Source organism: Canis lupus, chromosome 28 (assembly GCF_003254725.2).
Source record: "Canis lupus dingo isolate Sandy chromosome 28, ASM325472v2, whole genome shotgun sequence".
NCBI classification, from domain to species: Eukaryota; Metazoa; Chordata; class Mammalia; order Carnivora; family Canidae; genus Canis; species Canis lupus.
In genome coordinates this window covers 9,916,391-9,936,641 of record NC_064270.1, presented here as the reverse complement: position 1 = coordinate 9,936,641, position 20,251 = coordinate 9,916,391, and the positions used below count along the sequence as shown (strand labels likewise).

General features: G+C 45.5%; 1 protein-coding gene across 2 annotated transcripts in view; it reads left to right on the top strand.

The window, feature by feature from the left end:
* TLL2 (tolloid like 2) overlaps nucleotides 1-20,251 on the top strand; it is a 122,290-nt gene that overhangs the window by 78,269 nt on the left and 23,770 nt on the right. For both annotated transcript variants that reach the window (XM_025466750.3, XM_049103314.1), the window contains exons 8-13: nucleotides 1,806-1,930; nucleotides 4,230-4,345; nucleotides 9,355-9,457; nucleotides 17,966-18,082; nucleotides 19,094-19,239; nucleotides 19,727-19,922. In XM_025466750.3, the coding sequence (XP_025322535.1) occupies nucleotides 1,806-1,930; nucleotides 4,230-4,345; nucleotides 9,355-9,457; nucleotides 17,966-18,082; nucleotides 19,094-19,239; nucleotides 19,727-19,922 (803 nt within the window). The remainder of the gene's footprint in view (nucleotides 1-1,805; nucleotides 1,931-4,229; nucleotides 4,346-9,354; nucleotides 9,458-17,965; nucleotides 18,083-19,093; nucleotides 19,240-19,726; nucleotides 19,923-20,251) is intronic.

The following is a 20,251-nucleotide window of genomic DNA, read 5'->3' as shown; positions in this document are numbered from 1 at the left end:
AGATTGTGGTGAGCTTTACATTTTGTGCAGCAAAATTTCTTTCCTTGGGGGAATCAAAATAATTACAAATGGACACATTTTATGTTAGGGCAGAGGTGTTTCTTTTTAGATTTAGTAGGTGATTGAATTTAGAATTTTATGGAGAGTCATTACTTGTAGTTTAAAACTTGCCAAAGTTAGCAGGGAAGTCAAGGATTCCACTAAAGTTTCCACCTCTGGACCCAGAGATGAAGCAATAGGAATTAGAGGAAGTCAGGCCAGGTGGCTAAAGTTTGAGAATAGAGATGCTTCAAAGGAAATCGGCAGGTGATCTGCATGCTTATGTTGGAACAAAAGTGAGCTTGAAGTCTGATTCAGAAAAAGTATATGCAAAACCAGAAAGATAATAAAACATGTAACCAGCAAGAAATAAGGATAATATGTTTTCCAAGGTAGTATAGAATTTAGGGGAAAGGAAAAGTTAGAGAGAGAAAGAGGAGAAAGGATGGTACAGCTAATACACAGGTAACATGCATTTTCACATTTCCTTTGAGTATATGTTACTTTCCAAGGTATTTTGAAGATACTCCCCTACCTTGGTTACATAATTTAATTCAAAAAGCATTTCTTGACCTGTTATGCTCCAGTGTCTGAAGGCATAGAGATGAAGGTCTCAATCTCTCTGCTTGAGGAACTTACTATTTAGCAGAGAAGACAAATACCTTCATTCTTCAAAAAAGACAATGGAGTGTGAGAAGAAGAGGCTAGACAAATAAGGCCCAGAGGTAGCCCAGAGAAGGGAATGAATAACTCAAGATGGGAGGGGTAAAAAGGGCTCAAGAAAACTTTTAAGAGAGGAAACCAACTGATGGGATTTGGGCGAATGAACAGGAATTTGCTAGTGGACAAGAAGATGCTGAGGGAGCCTCAGCAGAGGACAGCCTGTAAGGGCATGGTTAGGGCTAGCAGAAGTTCCATGTTGCTTAAGATACCAACTGGGGTGGAGGTGTCAGAAGTGGCTGGAGAGGAAGCCAGAGGCCAGTGAGCTAGAGGCCTGGGGATCCAGGTGATGATCAGAGACTGAAATGCCTGTCTAGGCCACTCTCTTATTGTTAGATAAGTAAACTGAGGCTCAGAGAGAGAAGGGGGCTTGTCTGAGCTCACCCAGGTGGCAGAGCCAGGCTATTCATAGAAATCTCTAGACCAGGGCTCTCTCAGCCACCTTTTGTTCTCTGCAGTCTTCTCACTTTCCATCTGATCATCCCCATTGTCAGAAAGGCCCCCCCAAACCCCGATTCCCATTATTCGACAACCCATCCACCAGCACTTACTCACCAGCCCCTGAGAGCCTCACACTATGCTGCCTCCCAGGCCTCTCTGGAGCCTCTCCAAGGCATACCCTTGCTCAGTAGTGCCCATTGTACAACTCCAGGGGCTTCCATGTACACCTTAGTCTCTCTGAATGGTGCTCCCCACAGTTGCCCGGTGTGGCGGGCCCGGGGACCTGGACTTGTCAGGGGCTTTGTGGAAATGCTCCATGCACAGCAGCAAGGAGCTGCCAGGCCAGCAGGTAAGGGCAGATTGGCAAACTCACAAGAGTCATTTTCCTTCCCCCTTGGAAGTGAGGAGGCAGCTCATGAAGTGGAACGCCCAGATGCCAGGACAAGTAAAGCAAGTCTCTTCTGTCACACGGGTCTGCGGAGCGACAGGGGCTAGGGATATGGATGGGATTACGTGCAAGGAAATGAAGACTGTAAATCCCAGCGCGGCCAGCCAGATGGCCTTGACTTTTCTTTCTCCTTTCTCTCTCTCTTTTCTTCCTGTAGAGGAGTTTTCTTAGACACCATCCTCCCCCGTCGAGACGACAATGGCATCAGGCCAACCATTGGCCAGCGTGTGCGGCTCAGTCAGGGAGACATAGCTCAAGCCAGGAAGCTGTACAAATGCCCAGGTAACTGACCCTGGGGAGTCCTGAGGCCTCTGGAGCACCCACAGAGTGTGACTCAGCCACCCTTTGCAGACTTTCCCTTTTGCTGGGAAGGCAGGTTGGGGAACCTGGAGAGGCTGCTGAAATTTCTGGCGTGCGGCTCTAAGGAAGCTTTAGACAGTGTAGAAGGCCCAAATGGTGAGGTAATTGCCAGTAGTGACACGAAGAATAGGTCTTGGAGCTCACAGCTTAATTTGTGGGAATCTTCAGAATTTTCTGGCAAAGCCCTGGTATTCTGAAGAAGAAGAAGGCATAGTGGAACAAGAGTGAACAGGGGCCTGATGCAGTGTGTACCCTGTAACTGTAAAAGCACCTCCCCTTCCTATGGGAGTAGGAGATGTGGGTTTGGCAAAACAAAACCCAAGGGTTTTGCAGAAAGACGGTGAATGAAGGAGAGTGTTTGTAGAAGGGTGGGAGTCAGCAATCCTCAGTGTGTAAATGAGGTTGTTTCTATGGTCTTGGGGCTTTCCTAGCCATCCAAGGTGCTGGTCATTGGCTAGAAATCAGCCATTGAAGACCGGACAGTACACTGGGGTCTGAGGAGATGTCTGCTTCTCTGCCCACCCACAAGCCTCTTCCCCTTGAATGTGCCCTCTTTGCCTTCCATCCCCTTGGCTTCAGCATCACCTCCCCTGCAACCTGCTGCCGTGGGAGTGAGCTCACATTGGCCCCTGAAAGCTGTTGAGCTTCAGAGCAAAGCATTAGTTACAGCAGCCAGAGTTTACCACTGATGAGAGAGAATGCAATTCAGTGGTTTGGGAAGGAAGAAGGAAATTCATTGCCCACAGGTCCAGTAATGTTTTCAAAACCCCAGACCAGACACACAGTTTGATCATGAGACAGTATATTTAAAATAGGGGCCTTCTTAGTGGGATCACAGGGCACGCAAAGGACCCGATGGGGTTTGGTTCATCACAAAACTCTGAGCAGTATGTCCATCCAGCTATTAGTCATGTGGGGGCGTGTTAGGGCTGAAATGCAGGACACACATATCATATAACCTTGCTGAATTGAAAGAGAAACCTTATAGCATTCTCTGGGAAATGCCAGTATTTATTTAGTTATAATGTATATGCCTCTTCCCAAAAGGATTGGAGGCAGCTGGTAAATACCATGGAGCCATATAGTAATGTATCTATTCTTGCAGAATGTTGATGATTATTCTAAAATAATTTCCATGGAACCCTTGGGGGTGTTGACTGCCGGGCATAATCCTCATGATGCCTGGCAGTTGTTCAGTAACATGATATTGAAGCCCTAGCATCCAGGATTTCCTGAGGCTGATGACGGACCACTCTCCAGCTATTCCTTTCCTGCAGTTCCGAGACTGCAGCTTCCAGTAATTTCAAGCAGTAACTGAAAGCAGAGTAGTTGCTGAGTGGAGGTTGAATTGCATGTAGGGAGATATGGGTAAGGATGCTTGTTTCCCACACTTTGTGGGTGACCCCCCCTGGGAGGAAGGGCATTCAGCAAACCAGTGTCTTTGTCTTTTGGGTCCGAGTCCCTGGGCATCAGGAAGTAAGGAACCTACACCTCCCAAACTTACTCATACGGCTACTTTTTTTTTTCTTTAAGGACAAATTAGTGAAAATATTTGTCACATATGTAAGGACCCTAGACTTATGACCAGGCAACTCTCAAACATTCAAGGGCAGAATAGCCTACTGTAGAGTATTCCAGCTTCCCACACCTCTGGTCATTTTTGTGTTTTCTTGACTTTATTTGGTAGCTCATTCAGAGGTAGGTTGCAGAGAAAGAAGAGGCAAGATTCCAAACCAATGAGTTTCTAATGAAGTGAGTTTCAAAGTATTTTCTTTGTCTCATTGCTTCATCTACTTGTACTTTTATATGCTCTCTGCCACTAATGTTATTAGTCATAATTATAATGGGTGCTATGTGTGGAGCACTCACTGTGTGCCAAACACTGAGCGGATCCATTTCATTAACCCTTCAGGCAGCTCCTGCCCATTTTACAGGCAAGAAAACTAAGGCCCAGCAAGGCTGGGAAACTTGTTCACCATACCCGAGGCCATTTCAAGAGCCTCAGAAGAAACCTTTGGGTATTACATTTTGGTGCCTAGACCCTATTTTCACTTTTATTAGACAGAAAACAATTGTCAGTCTACCTGACATGCTTCTTGCCAATGCGTTCCGAGGGCTTTGGCTGATCAAGGGGTGTCATCTGCTAAGCAGACTGGTGCAGGGAGGTGCTTAGGTGAGGAGTGTGTATACTGGAACCATTGTCGTTGTTTTGCTTCTGCAGCATGTGGGGAGACCCTGCAGGACACAGCAGGAAACTTTTCTGCACCTGGTTTCCCAAACGGCTACCCTTCTTATTCCCACTGTGTCTGGAGGATATCGGTCACTCCGGGGGAAAAGGTAGGTGTGAAACCACCTCAGGAAATGACAGTTTTCTTTGAGTTGGGTAAGTTGTGGGGGATTGTATTATTATTAACAATAGTAAAAACAGCTATTAGCTTTGAGCACCCACTATGTGCTAGGTGCTGTGCTAGCTTGTTTAACATTATTTATTTCTGGACTTCAACCAGCATCACCCATACAAATGGAGGCCAATAAGCAAGATGTCCACATGAATTATAAATTAGGCTCACAGTTTTTAAAACAGAACAGACTCTATCCTTCTTCTTTGATAAATACAGCATCAGAATGCCTTGGGAGGTGAGGATCCAATTTAGAATTCCTTGACACCTCAGAGTATTGCTCTGGAAGGAAGCGATGTAGGGAAAGCTCCCCTCAATCCACAACTGGCCCCTCCTCTTTTCAGCCCCCTGTCTCATCTCAGGAGCACCCGTGGCGATACTCCAGCCATGCTCCAAAACACTCTGCATTCCTACCTTGCAAACAGCTATTGCTTGGCTGTCTCTCCAGAGAAGTGCTCTCTATGCTCAGGAGGGTGGATTCAGGGCAGAGACCTCTGCATTCTCTGGAAGTGGGCTCAGGGCCATTTGGACAGGAACTCCAGGGTCCTGGGCAACTGAAGTGAGGTAGGAGCTATGCAAACTCTGAGTGAGCACAATCCTTTGGGTCTGAAGATTCCATGATTCCCTCCAGATTCCCTCTGGAGCTGAGCCAGGGCAATAGCTTCTTTTGTCCTGGTCCAAGTGTGGTATGTTCTCAACCCTACTGCAAGATATATTTCTTCATGTCCATTATATAGGTAAGAATTTGAGGTTCCGACATTTAAAAAATTGCCCAAATTCACAGTAAAATATAGAACTGGGACGTGGGACTTCTGCACTCCTAAAACTTGTTTTTTTTTTTTTTTTCACACTTCCCTACAAATCCAAGGGTTCTTCCAGATGCTTCTGTCTTTGAGATGCCCTCTCTATCCCTTGGGTCAGAGTCTCTACAGTTATAGCTGCCATAGCTTGTCTCAGAATATCATGATTGCTGGTTTATTTGGTTGTCTGCCTTTTGGACCTTAAACTCATTGAAGACAGAGACTACTCACCCCTAGGTCTCCAGCACCCAACACAGCCATGGCACATAGTCACACAAAAGGTATTTGTTGAATGGGCATGTGAATGGATGAGTGGCGAAGGAAAAACCTACAGCTGGGATGCCATGGAGGTGATGGATTTTTGGGTGCCTGTAGCCAGTCTTCAGTTATTCCTAATTCATAACTGTTAAAAATGTCCATTTAAATGTTTTCTATGACCTGAGTACTATTCTCAGCATATTATGTGGATTATCCTTAGTCCTCAGAACTTCATGTGATAGGTGCTACTAGCACATTTTTTCAGATAAGGAAATGCATTTGCTTAAGGCTACTCAGTTTGTTGCAAAGTTGGGATCTGAACCCAGGTGAGAACCTGGATGTTTAACCATCATCCTATATTATTTCACAAAGAGGTCATCAGGCTAATGAACATTTGAACATTCATTCACACACATGCTCACATATACATGTGCTCACACACAACACCCACATGCAACTCTTCTTCTGACTCTAAGCATTTATGACTGTGTGGTTGACGTCTTGATCCTGAGAGACTCCAGGCTTGTCTTCCTTGGGTGCACGTGCTGCTATCCCTGTGCCTGCTGGAGGCATGAGTGAGAGAGAGGCAAGAAAAAGGAGGCAGAAGAGGAGGTGATCTAGAAATCCCCAAGTTGTTGAATTGCCTTAAATAGTAGAGGCTGTGTGATATGTTTGAACTGCATAAGATTCATCAAGCTTTAATTATTATTGCTGAGGTGCAGAGAGAATATTTATCATTGAAATTCCTGTATAGGAATTATTTCAATTTCTGCTTCACCCAGCCTTCCGCAGAGCTGCTATAATTAGCAAACTTGATTGATTCAAGGATCACCTCTTGTTTATCACCTATTCCTCTATGGTCTTTATGGTTCCCTAACATATTTAAAATAATTAAGCTGAATAAGTATCCCATTCATTTCAGTCATGAATGTGTTACCAAAGAAGTTGTAATAACATTTTCTTTCTAAAATTTGAAAAGCTTAAGAATGCTATTGCAACCAGCCAGTAAATATTACTGAGCCCTTTTGCTCGAATGCAAGCACTGTGGGAGATACAAAAGAAATCTAATTTAAAATCCCTGTCTTCAAGAGACTTAGAGTTTAGTTAAGGTCCTCCCCTTACCTCTAAGGAGTCTGATTTCATTGAAGGAGGGGCATTTGCTTTGCCCAGTATTACTTTTTACAGTTTTGAGGTGGTACTAATCCACAAGCAGGGTTGAGAACCACTGGTATGGCTCGAAAGAAGAGTGAAAACACACACACACACACACACACACACACACACTGTACAATATTGGAGGTGAACTGGCCTATTATTTTCTGGTCCTGCCTCTTCATTTTGTAGGAGATCAGAGAGGACTTTGTGGAAGAAGGTCCTACTTGTCCTAAGACCTGAACATCGGGTGGGATCAACCCAAATGAAGGGATGGACACTTCAATGCTAATTAAAACAGGCAGCCTATGAAGAGCGCTTAGTGGGTCCTGTTTGTGGTTCACTAAGTTTACACTTAGTGAGGCTTGATTTTTTTTAAACTGCATTTATTGAGTGCCTATCATGTGTCAGACCTAGCATTACACACTCACTATACAGTTTCTTATGCAGTCCCTTCAATAACTCAAAAGTATGCATGTTGTTTTGAAGATAAGAGAACTAAAGATCCAAGTGGCAAGTAAGTGGTAGTAAGATCTGAGAGCTAGTAAGTGGTAAAGCTGAGAAATCCAGATCTGCCTGACTCTAAAAATACCTGCTATATTATTTATAGTCACTATAAAAGGGAGGCAGGGAGCCCCCAGAAGGGAAAGGCCGTGTCCATTTGGGCAGTCAGAGAAGGATTCAGGGAGGAGTGGAGGGCACTGGAGCTGGGCTTGAGGAAGGTTCCATTAGCATGGATACCTCAGGGCTCGCTAAGTAATAAGGTCATATCAGATGGATGCTGGAGGCTCTGAAAGGTAAGCAGAGAGTTTATGAGATGGGGGCAGGGGGAACCATTGAAGTTTTCTGAGCATAGAAAGCATTTGGTAAACATGAGATGTAAGTGCAAAATTGATCTAGAAGCCTTAGTGCGCAGAGGGGGCCAGGGCATGGCAGGGAGGAGTTCAGGAATCATCTTGGCAAGAACGATGCAGACAGGGCTCTTGAAGGGGTGACCAGACTGGCTTGCAGCAGGGGATGCAGTCATCCTACAGGAAGGAAGTCTATCAGCATCGGGGATAAACAATAGGGGCAAAGTAGAGATGACAGCAAAGGGTTGTACCCGGGGACTGGGGTCACCTGTGCACAGGAAGCTGGAAGAGAAAAGTTGCATTGAGGTGCCCTCACAGTCATCAGGGAGCAGGGAGGACAGGAGTCAGTCGAGGCCAGAGAGCAGCGGAGAGAGAACAGATGTGCTGAAACCCAGAGAGAGGAGGTTCAAAGCAGAGGGGCCATGGAGAATGAGACAAACAAGTAACAGTCCTTTCAATTTGGCTGGGAAGGTACTGGAAACTTTGACCTGCAGCCTTCCAGCCTGGGCCTTTGCCTAGAGACAGAGGGACCTGGGGCTGTCTGAATATGAAAGAAAGTGGCTAGAGGACAGAGAAGAGAGAAGAACTGGTGCAGGGCAGGGGCCCCAAATGGGATAAGGCACAGACAGGGTTAGGGCTGCAGTGGCCAGGCAGGGCTGCCTTCAGTGGGACCTGGTGAGTGAAGAGAACAGAGAAATAATGGAGCAGGGACACGGTGGGCATGCGTGCACCACGTGGGCACCTTACATGGTGGGGCTTGATGGGGGTGAACTAATGCCCGAACTCTGCTCTGGAAGGGTAGCAGGTTGTGGAACAGTAGCTGTGTGCCAAGTCCACAGGGCCACCCAACCTGCTCCACTGTTTGTGGAAAGGAGCATCCACTGAATGGCCTCAGGCTGTCCAGAAGAACTGAAACCTAGTGCAGCTGAACCCCCAGCTCTCCTCTACAGGCCCTTGCCTCCCCATTGCAGACACACAGCATGACCTGCACTGGTAGGACAAAACAGTTCCCCAAACTCTCCTTCCCTGAGTCCCTCTCACCAAAACACCCTCCTGCCCTGTGCCTCTGCCCCCTGAGCCCCTATTCCCTTTAGGTTAAATGCCTGAGAAGCCTTCATCAGTATTGCTGGGCAGCATTGATTTCTCCTTCCTTGGGGCTTCAGGATTCCCTTTCTGTCCATCCCTCCCTTTTCAGCATTTATTTAAGAGTGTTCTAACTCACCTGATGCTTCTATGTTCCCTGAGCTCTCTAAAGGCAAGAACCCTATCTTGCTAATCTTTCTATCTCAATTGGCCAACACAGACGAGCACATAGTAGGTGGTCAACTAACAATGATGAGATGAATAAATGAAAGAATGAATGCGTGATTGAACGAAAGAACAGACCAAAGATAGGAAGGCTCTTGGATATACTGCATCTCAGAAGAGTGAGGTTATGGCCGAGGAGACATTGATCACGGTGGTGCTCAGATGCACTCCGGCTAACCCCAGGTCCCTTGGAATGATTGATGATGTTATAAGATCTTCTCGTATCTCTGAACTTCACTGACCCCTTACCTCCTTCTAAATCCCCAGTCTCAGTGCATCCTGGTTCATCTTTTTAATGCATCCTGTTTTCTATAAACCACCTAGTGACTTCAAAAGCTCAAGTTATTCCCCAGACAGAACCAGAGGACCCATCTCCTCTGTTTACTCCCCATCCTGCTTTAGGTTTATTATTTAATGTCATGAGGTTTCCTGTAAGCGTGTCTTTGCAAGGACGCTTCTACTGTGGTCTGAGCACTCTGTATGCTAAAAGGTAATGTGAGAACACGGGCATGCAAGATGTATCTTCAAGCCTCCTCAGGCTCTGCTGCCAAAACTCACTTTTCAGTAACTCTTTACAGATCGTCCTGAACTTCACATCCATGGATTTGTTTAAGAGCCGCCTGTGCTGGTATGACTATGTGGAGGTCCGGGATGGTTACTGGAGAAAAGCCCCCCTGTTGGGTGAGTTGACTTTAGAAAGCCCTGGGAGAGGGGTGATGGGCTTTTCTGTGTGACGCTGTTAATGTGTGGAAGGGCCCGTCCTGACAGCAGTCACAGGAAGCTCTCAACGGTCTGTGTCATTGTAAAACTCTGAACACTCCATTTGGCAACACATGTTAAAAGCTTTTAGACTGAGACTGCCCTTCAACCCAGCAATTTGGCCTCTTGGAATGTATCCTAAGGAACCAATTAAGGAAGTGTGCAAAGTTCTAGCTATGGGGATGTTCACTGGAGCAGGAAAAATGGAAAACAATTTAAATGTTCAACAGTAGAGATTAGCTGAAAAAATTGTGATACATCTTTCCAGTGGAAAAGTATCCAGCCACCACAAATAAAGTTGGAGGTGACAACTTATTGATACAGAGACATGTTCCTGTACATTGTTACACAAACAGGTGTTACAAAAGCAATTGAATTCCATTTTAATAAACATACATTTGGGGATCCCTGGGTGGCGCAGCGGTTTGGCGCCTGCCTTTGGCCCAGGGCGTGATCCTGGAGACCCGGGATCGAATCCCACATCGGGCTCCCGGTGCATGGAGCCTGCTTCTCCCTCTGCCTGTGTCTCTGCCTCTCTCTCTTTCTCTCTGTGTGACTATCATAAATAAATAAAAATTAAAAAAAAATTAAAAAAAAAATAAACATACATTTGTATGTATATTTTGCAGGCTTTGCAAACTCAGATGCCCTCAGAAAATAGGCATACAGGAGGAAGATGGGGTTGGCATAATAAATGAAGGAGTGGTAGGGAGTGTGGCAAAGTGAACAGTGAATATCCTGACCAGAATTATTCAAAACAAAATTACCTAAAACATGTATAGGTTGGATTCAACTGGAAGAAACCACCTTGTGATCTATAGTACAAATATCAAGTAGAATTATCAGCATAAATAAATAAATAAATAACACATAGTGGTTATTTCAGGATGATGGAGTATTTTTTTAAAATTTATTCTAGGGGTGCCTGGGTGGTTCAGTCAGTTAGGTGCCTTTATTTTGGCTTAGGTCATGATCTTGGGGTCGTGAGATCAAGCATTGGGCTCTGCACGGGGCATGGAATCTGCACCAGGCTTCTTCCCTCCCTCTGTACCTCCCCCCCACACACACATACACCCTCCATGCTCTTTCTTAAAAAAATCATCTTATTCTAGTTTTCCTGGTTTAGCTATATTTTCTAAATTTTCTACAATAAGTGTGTACCCTTTCTGGGAGATGCATAGTGCATGAGCTCATGTGAAAAGACAGCTTGGACTTTTTAGTGAGAGGTAGTGGGTAGATTGCATAAGGAGAAAAGGTCAGTTCATTCAGGACTGGTCACCAGAAGAACCATCTTCCATGGGTGACCCAAAAAGATGAATGTATAGAGATCCAATGGCACAGTGTCCTGGGAATGGACCTAGGGACTCATTTGGGTCAGGAATAGCAACCATGATGCAGCCAGAGAGAGATGCAGATTTACAAGAAACCAGATGGAAGGGTTTTGGCTGATAGTGGGTTGTCCTCATTTTTAGAGCAGTAGTAGGGTAGGCTTCTGGGTTGACAAGTCTAAGCCCTCAGTGAGATCTTTGTCCCTGCCGTGTCCTCACATGGGCAGAAAAGCCACACTGGTTGTGCTGTGAATTGCTGGCCTGGAAATGCTGCTGTTGGGACAACAGGCTAAAAATGGAAACAGGAGGAAAGCGGGAGAGTTAAACTGGGGCGTTCTGTGGCCAGATGGAGCTTGATTCTAGGTAGCTCAGAAGAGATAGGGACAGAGGGTCTGGCTTGACCCAAGGGAGCCTGGCAGATAGTAATCTCTGTGTGGCCACAGGGTCTCAGCCAGGTCATAGCTGGGAATAACACATAAGCTCCTTCTGTCCAGAGGACCATGAGTTTTTTTGTTTTGTTTTTTAAGATTTTATTTACTTATGAGAGACACAGAGAGAGAGGCAGAGACATAGGCAGAGGGAAAAGCAGTATCCCTGCAGGGAGCCCAATGTGGAACTCCATCCCAGAACACCAGGATCACGACCTGAACCAAAGGCAGACACTCAATCACTGAGCCACCCAGGACCGTGAATTTAAGTTCCTAGAGGTACAAACAGATAGGAATTTATGTCCCCGTGTGCTCAAGAAAGCAGCCATGGCAGGCTCTGAGCAGGGTTACCAGGTTACCACCATTATCAGTCGGCTGGTTTGCAGTCTAGGTAGACAAACCAAGCGTGGCCAGGAGTGTATATGCTGTAGGACAAATGGGTTTTGTTACCAGATGGCAAGGTGGAGGCTGCCTGCCCTGGATTTCTGCTTCCTGCCTAATGTGAGCAGACACAGTGCATGCTAGCAGCCAGAAGGAGGCATGGCTTTCTAGGTAGTAATGATTGAGTGTGTCAGGAAGATGGAGAGCTGCATTCTGGGTAGCAGAGGTTCCTAGCCTGGCTGGACGTCAATATCTGCTGGGAAGATTTCTATGAATATAGATCCCTGGAAGACTACTGAACCAGAATCCCCATGAGTTGGGTCAGGGAATGATCCCGCTTACCTGTAAACGTATGTACATGTGTGCTTGTTCAGCACCACATACATAGAAAGGGCACAGCAAGGGTGCTTATCAAACAATTGAAGCTGGTTACCTCTGAGAAAGGAAGCACAGATGTAAGCAGCTTGGTGGTTTGGTTTGTATACTTCTGGATTGTTCTACATCTTTTACAAGAATGCTTTCAGGCAGTATTTTATAATTGAACTAATAGAAAGGGCTCTGTGCAAGGAATTTCAATGACAACATGGAACCATAGACCGCCTCAGCCTGGCAGGGATCTTAGAATCACTTATCCTACACCTTCACCAGGAAACCACGCTCCTTGAGTGTGGACCAACTCAGTAAATCCACACAGGCAGCTAGTGGCTGAGATCAGACCAGAACTCAAATGCCTGGGTCATGTGGCGTGCTACTGAACTTGAGAAGGGTATCCCTGTAGGACTGTCAGATAAAATGCATGATTCACTGTTTATCTGAAATTCAAATTTAACTAGCCTTCCTGTATTTTTGTTTACAAAATCTGGCAACCCTAAACTCCCCCAGAGGAATGTGGTAGACTCAAAGGGCTCAGGGGAAGGAAGCTCTCTGTTACTGAAGTTCCCCCAGAGAGGGCTGAGACACGCTCCCGAGAGTGGGCACAGCCAGAGGCATTTCCAGCAATTCCCTGTTCTTGAACTTGAAACAAGAATTTTCTCACTGCATTATCCTGATGTCTCTGGCTACGCTTTCATTGATGAGATGGGGCCTTTGCCATTTGTTGTTGTCGGTGAGAGTTTGTTTTGTTCGGTTTTGTTTGGGGTGGGATTTTTGGCTCATATTTTACACACTTTTGCAGTGTGTGTGTGTGTGTGTGTGTGTGTGTGTGTGTTGAGTGTACCACAGCCAAGGCATGGCCCAGTGCCTGTAACCATCATTCTTCATTTGCGGGAATCCTCCTTTGCCAACTATTTGGCCTGCTCTGATGTTTCCAAATGCAGTTGTTAGTGCACTTTTGTGTTTGGAACAAGTGTATTGTGTGGGCTGAGCTGGTCCCTGGGAGGGGTCAGTGCCATGAAATCTGCTGGGAGGAGGCAGGTCAATGCCCCTTTGGCAGGAGGGAGAGCGGATTAGGGCGGATTGTGAAAGTATGCATCTTGCTCTGAAAAACTGTGCATTGCATATTTTCCCAGGGCAGTGTGTGAAAATCCAGGCATAATGGATGCATAACTTTTTATGAATGAACCCTTTATGACTCCCCATGAAGCCCACTTGTAGTGTCCTCATCTGCATTTCCTCTTCTTGATATCCTTATTAAACTCCTCCTCCAAAGCCAGGAACATGATTCAGTTTAGGAATTTGCCACCTTTTCTCTGGTCCAGTTTCTGCCCAGCCTGTTAGTTTTCTTGGAAGGGGACTGCTTGGGACACCTTTTTTCACAACGTGATTAAAGAGAAATGTAAGTAGAATGAGGATGTTTCACAGCTGGTAAAAGGTATCAAATTGGCTTTTCAGTTTCAGGGCTCACTTCATGAGATTGCACCTGAAGTGGGGAGGAAGGGGCTACAGAGAGCATTTACCAGTAGTCTTAAGTACTGTCCTGTTCATTGGATTCTCCTCCCTCATTTCTGCTGGAGGACTTGCTCTAACAATGCACTTTTGTATGTAGAACTGTCTGAGCATTCTGTACCACCGCAGTGCACACAAAAGCCCCTCTCCCCCCTTCCCACGAAGTGGGGAGGGAAGTTCAGAGAGGCCAGGCCAGCCAGTCAGTGTCGTGTGGCCCCACTACTGGGGCTCCCGGGGCAGGGGCACCTCCCAAGTGAGCAGAAATGATAACAGGAGTCACACAGCCAAGCCTGGCATTGCCACAAGCTTGCTGTATGGCTGGAGGCTTTGATCTTTGTTTCTAAGTGTCCGTGTCCAAACTGGGAACGATGTGTACATTCCCAGAGAGCAGATTTCACATCTATTCATCCAAAAGTGAACCGTGTTCAGAGTCGCCCCTTGAACAGAGAAATTGCTTCTGTGACTGTGGTGACTAAGTAGAAGGCAAAGTTGATGATGAAGGTCAAGATCTCAGGCTGCCAAAGTTCAAATCCTGTTTCACTTGCAACATTGAGTGTAACTCAAAGTAAGTGTAACTCAACTCAAATTCTTCAAATCCTCAGTTTTCTCATAAACTAGATTCATAATAATACCTAATTCAAGGGGTAGCAGGATGCAGTTAGATAATCCATGTAAGGTGCTTGGGACAGTGTCATGCTCAATAACAAAGGGCTTTCGTTAGAACCATTATGGTGGAGAAGAGAGTGTTGAGAAAACAGTCGGGACCGCGTAGAGGGTTTTTGTTAAGAATTTCAAGGTGATTTGGGGGGATAGAAGTTCTTTAGAAATAATTTGTAATTTATCCTACCAAGTCTGGCTTTGCCAAGGCACTAATTCCTCCCTCCTCTAAAGTAGTGAGCAGACCGGGTTGTCCTGTGGCCCAGTGGTGGGTGGTTCATCTCATCCTGTTGGGTTTTTAGACAGCAGGGCAGGCATGGGAAGTCTCTCTCCTTTTTGGAAACAGTCTCCAGTGGCTGTGACAGCTGGGGTTTTCAAAGGAGAAATTTGGACTTGAAACTTGGTTTGGCTAAGAAAGAATTCCTTTTGTGATCCCATGTTGTTGAACTGCTGTTCAGCAGCCCTGTCTCCTCACTGGTAAGCAATACTTATGTGTTGTTTTCCAAGAATTAATTGACACTAATTGGCCATGCCAGAGTAACCATTACTGAAAATTTATGGGCTTCTGATGGATTTTTCCTTCCCAAATTCTTGGCAGAAGTTTCAGCTCATCTCACTTAATATTAAGCTCACCAAATCCAAAGAGCTGCAGGTGGCCAGAATCAGAAGGAAGCAGGAGGTTAGCAGCTTCTACCCCAGGTCTCCCCAAAGAATGTATCCACAGTTGGCCATCAGGAAATGTCCATGATGGCCTTTATTCCTTCCTGAACCTCATTCCCCTATTTCTCAGAGGGCAAAGCAGAATTATAACTTCAAGTGATTGATCCAGTGCTCAACATGGGTATTGGCAATAGGGAGTGCCCACTAAATACCTATTGAATAGGGATCCCTGGGTGGCACAGCGGTTTAGCACCTGCCTTTGGCCCAGGGCGTGATCCTGGAGACCCGGGATCGAATCCCACGTCGGGCTCCCGGTGCATGGAGCCTGCTTCTCCCTCTGCCTATGTCTCTGCCTCTCTCTCTCACTGTGTACCTATCATAAATAAAAAAAAAATAAAAATAAAGTTGTTAAATACCTATTGAATAGACATGAAAAAGTATCAAGAAAAAAATATTAAGATATAATTCACATATAATACAACTCACCATTTAAGGTGTACAAGTCAATGATTTTTAGTATGCTCATGGAATTGTGTGACTAACCATCACCATAATTAATTTTAGAGCATCTTCATCACCCCAAAAGAAAGCCCAAACTCGTTGACAGTCACTTCCCATGTCCCCAATATTAAATGGGTTTTTGAGTGTGTCACACAATCAGTGCTTGAGAGAACCATGACTTCCAGTCCAAATAGTCTTCCAGTCCTTCACTAGTCTGTGTTGTGAACTGTTCAGCACAACTCAGCTCATGTCCCACCTCATCAGGTAGTGGGAAGTTAACTTCAGTCAATTTGGGTTTTCTTCTCCCCAAGATGGGAGTGCTGATAAGGGATATACTTGGTGCCAAGGCATGGTGGCCAGTGAGGCATCCATATTGCCATGCCAGCTGGCATTACTGGATGACCTCAATTCTGGTTTCCAGTCCTCTGAGCGAAGAATCATAAGAGGCTGCTGTGCTTCCTTCTTGTCTCAATTCTAGTCTAATTCAGATTGGTGCCAAAGTCCACATCTCCCTAGAAGACATTCAGTGGGTGATGTCCTATGGCTCCCCACATCCTCTGGACTATGGAAAAGTCACCTCCATTCCCCTTTGCCTGAAGAACTCTACATGCCTGTCTCCTGGACTAATGTCTGGATGAACCATCTCTATATTCCTATTCTGACCCCAGGTGGGACATGGGGATCTAGAGTCTTATTGCCCCTGCAGGCTCTGCCTCGGGATTGGGGGCACAGTTCTGTCCTTGTCCCAGATCCTTTCGTATTTTTATTATTTTTAAAGAAATTATTTAAATGTAATTTAGTTAATCTATAGTGTGTTATTAGTTTCAGGAGTAGAATCTAGTGATTCATCAGTTGCATATAACAGTGCTCGTTACATCATGTGCCCTCCTTAATGCCCATCACCCAGTTAGCCCATCCCCCTACCCACCTCCCCTCCAGAAACCTTCAGTTTGTTCTCTATATATAGTTAAGAGTCTCTTATGGTTTGCCTCCCTCTTTGTTTTTAATCTTATTTTATTTTTCCTTCCCTTCCTCTATGTTCATCTGTTTTGTTTCTTAAATTCCACATATGAGTACTCAAAATCATGGTATTGTCTTTCTCTGACTGACTTATTTCACTTAGCATAATACACTCCAGTTCCATCCACATTGTTGCAAAGATAAAATTTCATTATTTTTGATGGTTGAGTAATATTCCATTGTGTATCTATTCATCAGTTGATGGACATCTGGGCTGTTTCCATATTTGGCTATTGTGGACATTGCCACTATAAACACTGGGGTGTGGGTGCCCCTTCAGAGCACTATTTTTGTATCCCTTGGATAAATAGTAGTACATTGCTGGGTTGTAGGGCAGTTCTATTTCGAACTTTCTAAGGAGCCTCCACGCTGTTTTCCAGAGTGGCTGCACTAGTTTGCATTCCCACCAGCAGTGTAAGACAGTTCCCCTTTCTCCACATCCCTATCAACATCTGTTGTTTCCTGAATTGTTCATTTTAGCCATTCTGACCACTGTGAGGTGGTATCTCGTTGTGGCTTTGATTTCTATTTCCCTGATGATGAGTGATGTTGAGCTTTTTTTTTTTTTCATGTGTCTGTTGGCCATGTGTATATCTTCTTTGGAGAAATGTCTGTTCATGTCTTCCGCTCATTTCTTGACTGAATTTTTTGTTTTTGGGTGTTGAGTTTGATAAGTTCTTTATAGATTTCGGATAATAACCTTTTATCTGATATGTCATTTGCAAATATCTTCTCCCATTATGGAATGGTTCTGTTTTAATTTTGTTGACTGTTTCATTTGCTGTGCAGAAGCTTTTTATCTTGATAAAATCCCAATTGTTTATTTTTGCTTTTGTGTCTTTCTACTAGATCCTTAAACCCGCTGGGGGTCTCCATAATCCTTTTCCATCAAGGTCATTAGCTTAGGGTGGGACAGGCTATGGGGCCCTTCTAGATGGTCCATGGTGCCCTCTCCAATCCTCTCTCCCTCATTCCCTCATTTGTCTGTCCTAGGAATCTTTCTAAGACTCCAAGGGTGGAAATGGAAAAATGTGCTCTTACTCATTGAGAGTTCTTCCAAATCTTTGTAACTGTGACAAAAGCTTGTGAAATTCATAAGCCAAGAAGGTGTGATTTTTTTTTTTTTTTTGTCTATGTTGTCTGACATCCCTTGTCTGAGGCAAGGAAAGCAGAATGTCTTCCCCAAGGCATGCCACCCCTAAAAGAAGGGCATATATGTAGTAGGAAATACCGAGGGAGGAAACATCTGTCACTGCCTCAGACCGTTGCTCACCACACCTTCAGCACCTGTACCAGACTCATTTGGCAGAGCTCACTGGTGCCTGAGCTATACTCTGGGTACTTTGATTGATTGGAGTCTGGAATCCTCTTGAAGTCAGCCTGGAGGAGACACACGGGCTGTATGACTGCCTCCTTCCATCTTTTATTCCTGTCTGAGCTACAGGCCGAATGGCCACAGCTAAGATTACTGCTCACCTTGAGCCACATTGAAGAAACACTGCTCCCTCTGTCTCTAATGAGTTTCTTCTTGCTGTCTGTTGGCAACCTGACCAATCTTTTCCACTTCCCAGGTAGGTTTTGTGGCGATAAAGTCCCGGAGCCCCTCACGTCCACAGACAGCCGGCTCTGGGTGGAGTTCCGGAGCAGCAGCAGCCTCTTGGGCAAGGGTTTCTTCGCAGTGTACGAAGGTTTGTTCACGACGAGATAAGCCCCCTGGGTAGCACTTGATGTGCCTCTGGCCTTCGCATGCCGCCCACTGTCTCCCTTGCACCCAGGCAGGTGTGGCAGCTGCTGGAGCTGTGAAGGTTGGAGCAGCCACCACAGGGGCTGGGCTGAGGAGTCCCCTCCTCAATCCTGTCCCCTTCCTCCCCACTCTGGAAGCAGAGAGGCCATCTGTGCTTACTTCTGGACAGGTGTCGTCTACCTGTCCCCCCCCCCCACCCACACACACACACTGAACTCCATTCCACTGCAGCTGGGGAGACTGTCTGGGGTATAGAACCCTGAGGACATGAAAGCAGCCTCTGAATAGCTGTGTGAGCCCGAGCAAAGGACCTAACCTCTCTGAGCCTCTGTTTGTTTCATTTATGACAAAAAGACTTTGGACAATATCAGGGTATTTACAACTACATTTCTTGAAAGGGCCTCTGAGGCCACCATGGTGGTTGAGTTGAGGAAACAAATAGGTCTGGGCTCTGGACAGCTGCCACCAGGGCATTTCTGCCAAAATTCGTTCCACATATTGGATAAATTGTAATTTTGGAGAGGCCAAGATTTTGTTTTTATAAAAGAAATAACGCGCGCGTGTGTGTATGCACAAATGCATGTGTCTGGCCCTCTGTACCAGCCCTCTATGTTAGAATCACTTGGGGAACTTAGACATTATTGCTACATGGAGCTCCCCCAGACCCACTAGCATCAGAACTTCTAGGGATGTGACCCCTGCTTCTACAGCTCGAAATATTCCCCAGGTGATCGTGATGCACAGCAAGGTGGAGAACCGTGGTTATTTTCTTTATATGAAGAAAATCCAGAGTTGCAAACAAATGAAATTGTGCCTTTCTAGAGGCAGTCTTGGTTGGATAGAAATGAAAATCTTGCCACATGGAGCCACCTAGTGGTATAAGTGTGGCCACTAATTTCCTTCCTAAGATCTGACCAGGGACCTCATTCCTCCTCTCCTGGCTCTCTTTCTAAAGCTACATGTGGGGGAGACATTAACAAAGATGCTGGTCAAATTCAGTCTCCTAACTACCCGGATGACTACAGACCTTCCAAGGAATGTGTTTGGAGGATTACGGTTTCAGAAGGGTTTCATGTGGGGCTTACCTTCCAAGCTTTTGAGGTAAGTACTGCTCAGTTTTTCTTCCTGAGGATGAAGTACATGTCAACTTCTGCTAGACAATCTCTGCTGTATAAAGATGGGCTTCCATTTTTTTTTTTTTTTTTTTTGGTTGAAAAGAGGAACCTAAGAGACCATCTCAAGCTCACGGTGCATTGTACCCAGACATTTGGCATCCAAATCTTTGCAGGCTTTGAAATGGCATCCACCTCCTTTCTGACGGCTACCCAGGGGACGTGAAAGTCTAGAATGGGATCCCAGGAAGTTGTGTAGAACCGTCCTGCCCTATGTGTCATTTCTTAGTCTGCACAGCTTAGTCTGGGCTTTCTCAAATAGAGGATAGCTTAGAGAGCCCAGGACACACTTGGATCCTTTGGCCTCTTGGTTAGATTTTTGAGAGTGTTATGTAGTAGGTTCCCTTCTTATGTAGAAATACCTTTAATACCAGACCAACCATCATCTTCCATGCTGCCTCTGTTTCTTTATTTAGATTGAAAGGCACGACAGCTGTGCATACGACTACCTGGAAATCCGCGATGGCCCCACAGAAGAGAGTGCCCTGATTGGCCATTTCTGTGGCTACGAGAAGCCAGAAGATGTGAAATCGAGCTCCAACAGAATGTGGATGAAGTTTGTGTCCGATGGCTCTATCAATAAAGCGGGCTTTGCAGCCAATTTTTTCAAGGGTATGAATTAGCAGTTTGTTTGCATTTTTAGTCACAGGAAGAGGTATTGCCCCCCTGGCTTAAGAATCACAAAACCCATATGGAAGCTTAGCATCCAACAAGGCTCCCTGTTGGGAGAAGGCAGTGACCCATTTTAGAGCTGCCTCTAACGGAGTTCACCACTGACTCAGGAACAGGTGCGGCCTGGGCTGCTCCATGGCAGAAAGTCCTGCCACTGCACTTGGAAACTATATTTAATAAGTTTATCAGGTCAACCTAGCAAACCTCAGGGAAATTGAGCCTTGATAATAAATATTCATGTAATCACTCTCATTAATTGAGCACCTACT